At 42.7% G+C, this 10,650-nt stretch overlaps 1 protein-coding gene across 1 annotated transcript; it reads left to right on the top strand.

Annotated features, from left to right (window-relative positions):
* Positions 1 to 7,252: 7,252 nt before the first annotated feature.
* LOC145068180 (uncharacterized) lies at positions 7,253 to 7,843 on the top strand. The gene has a single exon (XM_079015154.1). It carries the CDS (start codon positions 7,253 to 7,255, stop codon positions 7,841 to 7,843), a length of 591 nt encoding a protein of 196 aa, XP_078871280.1.
* Positions 7,844 to 10,650: the final 2,807 nt, after the last annotated feature.

Below are 10,650 nucleotides of genomic sequence, written 5' to 3'. Positions count from 1 at the left end.
CCATTGTCAGTACTCTCCCAGCTGCTCCTGTCCCTTGATTGTTTGCTTTGGGGCAATTTCGCCTGAAATTCCCGGTTTTCCCACATCCATAACAGGTATAACTGGCCCCAACATTGGTGTTGTTGTTATTGTTGTTATTGTTGTTGTTGTTGTTGTTGTTGTTTGGCATCTGGTTTTGTTGAAGCTGAGCCCTACAATACTTTGCTGTATGGCCCTTCCAGTTGAACCTTGTGCAAATCATCTACCTGTATTTCTCGTGATGGTGGAAGTTGCATTTGTTACGCTTAGGGAGATTTACTGAGTACTGCTTCGGAACATTTGGCGTAGATGAGGCTGGAGCATGTGGTGTGGTGGTAGCGTGAGTTGCAGCATGGACAGTCACACTTTGTTGCTTCTTAGATGATTTCGAGCTCTGTTTTCCTTTTCTCTTGTTGTTTCTCCCTTTCTTACTCTCTTCTTCCTTCTTACCCTCAGCTTCCACTGTTTTGGCACCCTTCTTATTGCCATGATCATACAGTTTCTTGGCCAGTCTCTTGGCGCTATCAAATGTCTCAAGGTTTGCTGCAATGACATTCCCTTGGATAGATGCAGTCAATCCCCATATAAACCTCTCAATCTTTTTCCCTTCTGAGGTGATCATTCCGGGACACAGAAGAGATAGCTCACTAAACTTGGAAATGTATGCGTCGATATTGGATTTTTGAACCGTGAGGTTCCACAACTCTTGTTCCATCTTCTGAATCTCACCTCTAGGACAGTATTCTACCAACATTATCTCTTTCAGCTCTTCCCAAGGCATCGCATTCGCCACCGGGAGTGTCATGGCCTCCACGTGGCCATTCCACCAAGAGAAGGCTTGATCAAAGAATGTGCAGGCTGCGAACTTGACCTTACGCTCATCCGGACAACCGCAGATTTCAAAAACGGATTCTACTTTCTTAATCCATCGCTTCAGGGCTATTACGCCTCCTGCCCCATTAAAGGTTCGAGGTTTGGTGTTGGTGAAGTCCTTCTAGGTGCATGGTTGTGCGGCTTCGTGGTTTGTTCCTTGATTTGTGCTTCTAGCTCCCTGTTCATTTCCTTCTCCGTTGTTTCCATTGTGAATATGTGCAAGTGTTGCAGTGACCGCAACAGACACTACTTCCTGGAATGCAATCGAGTTTATTTCCGGCGGGGTTGGTGTTGTGTTGTTTCCACGGTTGGGCCTTTGAGGCATCTTTAGGTCATGGAATGGAAAGATGTTGCGTGCCTATTGGTTTGCGAGTTTGGAATTTCCATATACTAGGCGTATAGTGTGTATTTAAGTAATTTCACACATTAACATAAAACGAGGAAGTAAAACACATAGCAGATAACAACGTCATGATAAAACATAAAGCATTTTCATTAATACTAATTGTTTTGATACATAAAAATTTGCCAGAAGCCATACAGTACATAGAAAATATAAAATCTGGCAGCATGGCGACCCTATGAGTAGTGTAGTCACTTAAACATAGAGTCGATAGTACATAGCATAGATCATATAGACATAATACTAACGAAAGATATGGCTGGTCCTAGTCATGGTGGGATGTGACAGGGGGTGGTGCTGAGGAATTGGATGCTCCCTGAAGGCGAGCCACATATCGCTCCGCGTCTCAAAGTCGAGCCTCCCACCTTACCTGCCTCATGTGGAATTCCTAGATAACCTACCTCATTTCCTGCTCTGCCCTGACAGCCCTTGTTCACATCTAGTGCATCTGATCGGCGGTGCTCTGAGCCAGATCACCAGTATCCCTGAATCGTCTCACCATGACTGGAAGTGCTTGGTCAGCCGGTCCTCCATCCCTCAAGTTATAGAACTCTCGATCCATGGAAAACGGGGGTCGCTATCCCTACTGTCTGCTTCACCTCCAAATATCGATGCCCCAGGGAGGTGTAGGGCCACTAGGTCCCATTCGGTGAGCCGACGCCCTCACTGGGTATGGTGGGTTGATGACTACGGACTCTGTGTCCGAATCGTCATCGTTTTCGTCACCAGAATCTTCTTCTCCATTGTCTGCTACAGATTCCGCAGGTCCTTCAATTTCTTCTTCCTCTTCCTCAACGTCCTCTCCAGGTTCCTCTAGCCATCCATTATTTCCTTGAATGGGAAAATAAGGATCTCTAGGGTGGTGGAAACCAGCCATACTGACTACATGAGAGTGCATAAATAAGTCATATTTTTAATTACCCTCATAGTATTTTTTAAATTATTTGTGTTTGGGTTCCCTAGGGTTATTGGAGAGTGAGGCAGACTTTTGGATTCATTTCTTGCTATGATTACTCTCGAACACATGTTGGTCATATTCTGAATAAATATAGTTGATCGGGCTATATGTATCCCTAATATGAATACATTACTGTCTAGGTTTAATCACATCGTTGAATTTCCTCAAGAAGCTTTTCTTAAATATTATTAGGTTATTATCCTAATATGCGCACATAAGTGTGAAATTTTTGTTTTGTTCAGAGTTATTTAGTCCTATTATGTTTATAGTAATGTCATGTATGGTTAGATATGCTAGCTCACTATAAACTTGGCTCTGATACCAACCTGTCACACCCCCGAACCAGATAGCGGAAACGTCCGGGGGCATGTGTGACTAACAATTGAATTATCATCACAATTAATATACATGAAACATAACACATTATCAACAACATTACATATAACAACCAACATTGTTTACATCAAGTACATTGTTTTAAATTACATAATTTCAAACTATTAAAAGTACGATGAGTGATGTTACACAATATAAATCCATACATTCTTGAAAATCTTCCTGCTTAACAATTACTTGAGAGTACAAGTTATTTTGAAAACGGTCAACATATATACTGTTGGTAAGTTCATAAGTATGGTTGAATAAATGTCTTTCTATCTTTCGTAAAACCCAGAAAATCTGATATTTTCTGTAAAAATTCTGAAAATAATGTGAAAATCAAGTATAAATGCATGTGTAAATTTCATAGTTGTAACATATATGAATTTAGTTTAGATTTCTTGTATTGTGAGTAAGTGATAATTGTATATGAATATTTTCCCCAGAAAATCCGATATTTTCTGATTTATAACAATCTCGAGGTTCTTGTATCGTTAAATAAGTCGTTTTGCATTGACACAATCGAAGGGTTAATCTTCAAAATGTTAAATTTGGTATTGAATCTTTATATGAGCCGTTATAACCATGCATGATAATGACTAGGTTTCCCGTCTTGGCATTTTTCCATGTGCCGGTATTGCTCAAGACTTTTGTCGCCCTAGACTGGCCTAGTCTAGCTGTAGAGAACAGTTAAGGCGTCGGGGGTCACCCCGTATAGATCTATACACAAACTATCGCTTGCCCTCCAAGAAAGGGCACACAGCTCGAGGTTGCAAGACACAAGTCTAACCCACTAACCAGGCTTCTAGAGCGGGTGTTGGTCAAGCCTGTTATAGCTGTGGGGAGATTGGGCACTACAAGAGAAATTACCCAAAGGCAATAACAGTTGGCAACACCGGGAGAGTACTTGCAATGGACCAGGAGGAGGCAGTTGCTAATCGTACCGTTGTTACGGGCATGTTCCTCCTTGACAACTCTTATGCATGCATTCTTTTCGATTCTGGTGCAGAGAGAAGTTTTTTTAGTCATGCATTCAAGCATCTTCTCAAACCTAAACCTCAACCCTTAACTGAAACATTTACCGTCGAGATGGCTAACGGAAAGAAAGAGAGCACTAATGAAATATTCATTGACTGTACCCTTACCCTAAATCATCTTTCTTTTCCAATCGATCTTATGCCAGTTTCCATAAAAAGCTTTGATGTTATCATTGGCATGGATTGGTTGAGCCCCAATCGTGCTGATATCCTTTGCTATGAAAAAGCTATCCATCTCAATCTTCCCTCTACTGAAGCCCTCATGATCTATGGTGATAAACCCGCACGAACCTCTGTATCATTTCGTGCATCAAAGCCCAAAAATTTATGCGAAAGGAGTGAAATGCATTCCTAGCCCATGTGGTTAACGAGAAACAAGAAGTTAAAGACCTCGAGAGCATTTCTGAAGTCTGCAACTTTCCTGATGTCTTTCCCGAAGAGCTTTCGGGAATCCCTCCCGAGCGCCAAGTCGAATTTCGCATCGATCTAATCCCTGGAGCTACCCCTGTAGCTAAATCCCCATGCCTCTTAGCACCAACGAAATGAAAGAATTGTCCAACCAGCTCAATGAGCTACTCAACAAAGGATTCATTAGGCCAAGTTCCTCACCCTGGGGAGCCCTGGTCTTATTTGTGAAAAAGAAGGATGTATCTTTTTGGATGTGCATTGATTATCGCGAAGTAAACAAGCTCACCGTCAAAAAACCGTTATCCTCTTCCTCGAATCGACGACCTCTTCGACCAACTTCAAGGAGCCAACTACTTCTCAAAAATAGACCTAAGATCAAGGTACCATCAGCTACGAGTCCATGAGGGTGATGTTCCTAAGACAACATTTCGGACTCGATATGGTCACTACGAGTTTGTAGTAATGCCCTTTGGTCTAACCAACGCACCAGCGATATTCATGGACCTTATGAATCGGGTAAAAAAGTGTTGCCCTTTCCTAGACAAGTTTGTGATAGTATCCATTGATGATATACTTGTCTATTCCCAAAATGAGGAAGATCATAGGCAGCACTTAAGGCTAGTGCTAGAGACATTGAGAGTGGAAAAACTTTATGCAAAGTTTTCCAAGTTTGAATTATGGATTCGAAAAGTAACTTTCCTTGGTCACGTTGTAATCAAGGAAGGCATACATGTGGATCTTTCCAAAATCAAGGCGACTGAGAGTTGGTCAGCACCAAAGACGCCCACAGAAATCCGTCAATTCTTGGGCCTCGATGGCTACTATTGTAGGTTTATCCAAAATTTCTCTAGAATTGCTAAGCCCCTAACCACCCTGACTCAGAAAGGTGTACCCTTTTGTTGGGAAGAAAAGCAAGACACTGCAGTTCAAACATTAAAGTAGGCCCTATGCAGTGCACCTATCCTGTCTCTGCCCGAAGGGACAGAGGACTTCGTTGTCTACTACGATGCATCCAATCAGGGCCTAGGTTGTGTGCTCATCCAGTGAGGAAAATTCATTACTTATGCCTCAAGACAGCTGAAAGCACACGAAGTCAACTATACAACTCATGATTTGGATTTGGGAGCAGTGGTCTTCGCATTAAAGATATCGAGACATTATCTCTATGGAACGAAGTGCACTATCTTCACTAACCATAAAAGCCTACAACACATTTTCGACCATCAGGAGTTGAACATGAGACAACGATGATTGGTAGAGCTAATCAGTGATTATGAGTGCGAAATACACTACCATCTCGGCAAGGCAAATGTGGTAGCAGATGCCCTTAGCCGGAAGGAATGCTCAGGTCGTAGAGTGAAGGCACTGACAATCCCATCCATTCCCACTTATCCACGCATATCAAAGAGGCTCAGTTGGAGGCCTTAAAGCCAGAGAACATGCCGGAAGAAGCCTTGAGGGGGATAGAAAAGAACTTAAAGATCAAGGGAGACGGAGTCTATTATTTCATGGACCGGATCTGGACCACAAAGTTCGGTGGTTACAGGGAGGTTGTCATGAACAATGCTCACAAGACCAGATACTCCATTCATCCAGGTTCGGATAAGATGTATTTGGATCTCAAGAAGTTATATTGGTGGCCAAACATGAAAGCATAGATTGCTACCTTCATGGGCAAGTGCCTGACTTGCGCCAAGGTGAAGGTTGAATATCAAAAACCCTTAGGTTTGCTTCAGCAGCCAGAGATACCTGAGTGGAAGTGGGAGAGGATTACTACGGATTTTATCACTAAATTGCCAAAATCTCCGAGTGGGTACAATACCATGTGGGTAATAGTCGATCGATTGTCCAAATCCGCCCACTTCCTGCCAATCAAAGAAACATTCAAGATGGAAAGACTTACACGCATCTACATCCAAGAGATAGTTCGTCTGCATGGTGTGCCTGTGTCCATTATCTCTGATCGAGACAGCATGTTCACCTTGAGATTTTGGCAGTCACTGCAGAAGGCTCTTGGAACTAAACTGAATATGAGCACAGTTTACCATCCCCAAACAGATGGGCAGAGTGAGAGGACTATTCAGACCTTGGAAGACATGTTGAGAGCATGTGTCTTAGATTTCGGTAAGTCGTGGGACACCCATTTTCCCTTGGTTGAATTCTCCTACAACAACATTTATCATACCGATATCAAGGCTGCACCGTTCGAAGCCCTCTATGGCTATAAGTGTAGATCCTCTCTGTGCTGGGCTAAAGTGGGTGACACATAGCTATCCAAGGGGCAAGTCCCTGACAGCACTCTCACGGGCCGATAAATCATCCGTGAAACTACAAAAAAAGATCATACAAATCCAGGAACGACTAAAGGCTTCAAGAGATAGAAAAAAGAGCTACGCTGATAAGAGACGAAAACCCTTGGAGTTCCATGTTGGTGACTGTGTTCTATTGCATGATACGCTTCAGAAAGCGTGGAAAGCTGAATTCGAGATACATAGGACCATTCGAGATCCTCGCTAGGATCGGTCCCATAGCAGACAAACTTCGTTTACCATGGATAAATTCTGGCGTCTCTAGCGGGTCGCGAGGTGGTACCCATCCCCAAAATCTTGAAGGTGGTCAGGGACACCAGAAGGAGTGTTCCTACAAGGACTTCATGAACGCAAATCCCAAATCCTTCAACGAAAATGGAGGTGTTATTGCCCTAACCCAGTAGATCGAGAAGATCGAATCAGTCTTTGAGATCTGTGTGTGCTCCGAAGCAAACAAGGTGATGTTTGATGCGGTCTTTTACTTTTGAGATCTGGATCGAGGAGACGGAGCATTTTGGAGTCTCGTCTTTTACTTTTTTTTTCATTTTGATTTATACAAACTATGTTTTCAAACAAATGTAAATATTCATATTGCAATGTAATGGTTGTGTTTAGTTTGATTACTATGATGCAATTGTTGTGATACTATGCATGACGTCCTCCACCCCCGAACGTTTCCGCCGTTTCGGTTTGGGGGTGTGACATTAGTGAATCATCATTCACTTACCTTCAAATTATTTGTTGTTTACATTACGGCATCCCTCTTCTAAATTGCAAATAATGTTGTTGGATCCTAGCCCTAATTTCTCATTTGGATGTTTAATTGGGGATTCTTATCTAATCAAACTTTGTCTCTTTCCTTTTCTACATGTCGAACTCAAACCACAACGCTTCAAGCTCAAACGCCCCCGGCTCATTTTCACTCATGAATTTGTGTGGGAGGGTGATCTTTGACGGAAACAATTTTAACGATTGGATCCGTAACATAAGAATGGTCACCCACTACAAGGACAAGGAATATGACCTCGACAAGGAGCTGAAAGAGGTGGACATGAACACTGCTACTCCCGAAGAGATCGATGCCTTTGAGGCTCACGAGCATGATGCCACAAAAGTCCATTGCATCATGCTAGTGACCACGACTGTTGAACTCCAAAAGTCCTACGAGGACTTTTATCCCTACGAAATGCATCAGGACTTGGTTGAAAGGTATCACCAAAGTGCAAGGAATGAAAGGTACGGGATCATCACTTCAATGATCACGACCAAGATGAGAGACAGAGAGTCTGTCACTGCTCATTTGCAGAAGATGCAAATGTATATTGATTGCCTGCTGAAGTTAAATGTTAACTTCAATGAAGAGATGGCGATTGACATCATCCTTCATTCACTGCCACCCTGCTTCAGTCGGTTTCTCATGACCTACCACATGAACAAAGAGGATGGCACGTTGAGCTAGCTTCAAAGTCTGTTGAGGACTGCTGAGAGCAACCTCAAGGCTAAGTCCGTTACATAAACTTCTGCTTCTACTACTGCCCCCATCTTGGCTATTCGGCAATGAAAGGGTAAGAAGAGGAAGGCTCCCTCAAAGAGCCACCATAATGGAAAGTCCCATGATGGCACCTCTTCTAGTGGAACCAAGATTGGTCCCACTTCCAACCCCAAGGATGCAGAGTGCTATCCCTGCCATGAAATAGGGCATTGGAAACGAAGTTGCCCGAAATATTTGCAAGACATCAAGGATGGAAAGATCAAGTCGTCCTTTGCAGGTATTTACACTGTTCAATCTAATAATCACATGCTATTTATTGGGTTCTTGATACATGGTGTGGTTTTCACATTTGTTCTGATTCGCAGGGCCTAAGAAGAAATAGGGATGTGGAGCATGGGAAGATAAACTTGATCACGGGGAACAGAAGAGCGTCGCCTGTCACCAAGATTGGAGTTTACTCTTTAGTGCTTAGTAATGGATTAGGACTAGATTTGAATAATTGTTGGTATTCACCTGAAATGGCAAGAAACATTATTTCCTTTCATGGTTTGTATAGACAAGGATTTAGATATTCATTTGATAATGAAAAGGGTTCTATTAATGCTTATCTTAATGGTGTTTTCTATTTTGAAGCATTGCCTTGTAATGAAATATATGAAACTGTGGTGGTCGTAGACAACTTAGGAAATGATGTGTTGTTTATCAATTCTTCCAATAGTTTGGATAAAGCATGCTTGTGGCATTGTCGTCTTGGACATGTCAACAAGAAACGCATAGCACAACTCCAAAAGGATGGAGTGTTGGAATCATTCGACCTTAGGGAGGATGACCTGTGCGAATCTTGTTTTCTTGGAAAAATGACCAAGTCACCCTTTACTGGTACTTGTGAAAGGGGTGAGGCTTTATTGGATCTCATACACACCGATGTGTGTGGGCCCTTTAGATCCACCACAAGGGATGCGAACCGCTTCTATGTGACTTTCACTGATGATTATAGCAGATATGGATATATCTACTTAATCAAGCACAAGTCAGAAACCTTTGAAAAGTTCAAAGAAGTTTAAGAAGGAAGTGGAGAATCAGTTGGGCAGGAAAATCAAGATGCTTCGATCCGATGGAGGAGGAGAGTACCTAAGTCTTGAATTCCACGACTACCTCAAATAATTCAGAATCGTTTCGCAATTGATGCCACCTAGGACAACGCAGTTGAATGGTGTGGCTGAGAGGCGTAATCGAACCTTGCTAGACATGGTTCGTTCCATGATGAGTTGTGCATTGCTACCTATCTCATTCTAAGGGTATGCCTTAGAGATTACCACCCATATCCTTAACTTAGTCCCTACAAAGAAGGTTGCCAAAACACCTCACGAGATGTGGACAGGGAAAGCTCCCTCATTGGCACATGTCAAGTTTTGGGACTGCGAGGCTTTTGTAAGACGAGAGACTCACATCAAGCTCGAACCTCGTAGTGAGCGGTGTATTTTCATCGGCTACCCACAAAAGTCATTTCGATATATCTTCTATAGACCGAGTGACAATGTTGTTTTTGTTGCGAGGAGAGGGGTTTTCCAAGAATGAGAACTCATAAGCCAAGGGGACAGTGGGAGGAAAATCAATCTTGAAGAGCTACAAGAATCAAGCGATGAAGGAACCTCTAACGATGGCGCTCAACCTAAGGAGGAAACTCCGGTTGAACCGATTGATGAGTCCTTACCTCTTAGACGATCCAAAAGAGTTAGGGGTCAACCCCAGTTTTATGGTTTTCATATTACTACTGAAGGGGATATGTTTATTAGTGATATTACACTAGTACATGTAGACAAACCTAATAACTACAAGGAAGCCATGGAAGGCCCGGAGTCTGCGAAATGGAAAGAGGCTATGGAAACCGAGATTCATTCCACATATGACAACCAAGTTTGGAATTTGGTTGACAATATGCCAGGTCGTAAGACGGTCGGGTGCAAGTGGATCTTCAAGAAGAAGACTGACATGGATGGGAAGGTACACACTTATAAGACGCGATTGGTTGCGAAGGGCTTTACTCAAACTCCCGGAGTTGACTATGATGAGACCTTCTCACCAGTTGCGAAGATAAAATCTATTAGGGTGATGCTAGCCATTGATGCATTTCATGACTATGAGATATGGCAGATGGATGTCAAAACCGCTTTCCTTAACGAAAAGTTGGATGAGGATGTTTACATGAGTCAGCTAGAGGGTTTTGTCAATGCGAAGCACCCCAATAGAGTGTGTAAGCTTGAGAAGTCCATTTATGGACTGAAACAAGCATCTCGCATATGGAATATTTGTTTCGATGAGAAAGTCAAAGAGTTTTGTTTTCTGTGAAGCGAGGATGAATCATCTGTATATGTCAAAGGCAGTGGGAGTATAGTTAGCTTCCTCGTATTGTATGTCGATGACATACTACTCATAGGAAACGACATCCCGACCCTGCAGGAAGTCAAGTCCTGGCTTGGGAAGTGTTTCATTATGAAGGACCTCAGAGAGGTTGCCTATATTTTGGGAATAAGGATAGTGAGTAACAGGAGCACAAGACTAATAAGACTTAGTCAGAATACTTACTTGGAGAAGGTACTAAAACGTTTTAGTATGGAGACTTCCAAGAAGGGGGAGTTACCAATCCAAAGTAATGCCAAGTTGAGTAAGACTCAAAGTCCGAGTAATGAAGTCGAGATAGCAGGATGAGCCGAGTACCATACGCTTCCGCAGTTGGCTCGATCATGTATGCTATGACTTTCACTCGCCCTGAT

This window comes from Lactuca serriola, chromosome 8, assembly GCF_051521515.1.
Source record: "Lactuca serriola cultivar US96UC23 chromosome 8, Lser_US96UC23_V15, whole genome shotgun sequence".
In the NCBI taxonomy this organism is placed as follows: Eukaryota; Viridiplantae; Streptophyta; class Magnoliopsida; order Asterales; family Asteraceae; genus Lactuca; species Lactuca serriola.
The sequence above is the reverse complement of the archived record's forward strand: the minus strand, read 5'-3'. Positions and strand labels throughout refer to the sequence as shown.

What these genes read in the sequence shown, in the direction of transcription:
- LOC145068180 (XM_079015154.1), top strand. Translation starts at nt 7,253, where the DNA reads ATGTCGAACTCAAACCACAACGCTTCAAGCTCAAACGCCCCCGGCTCA.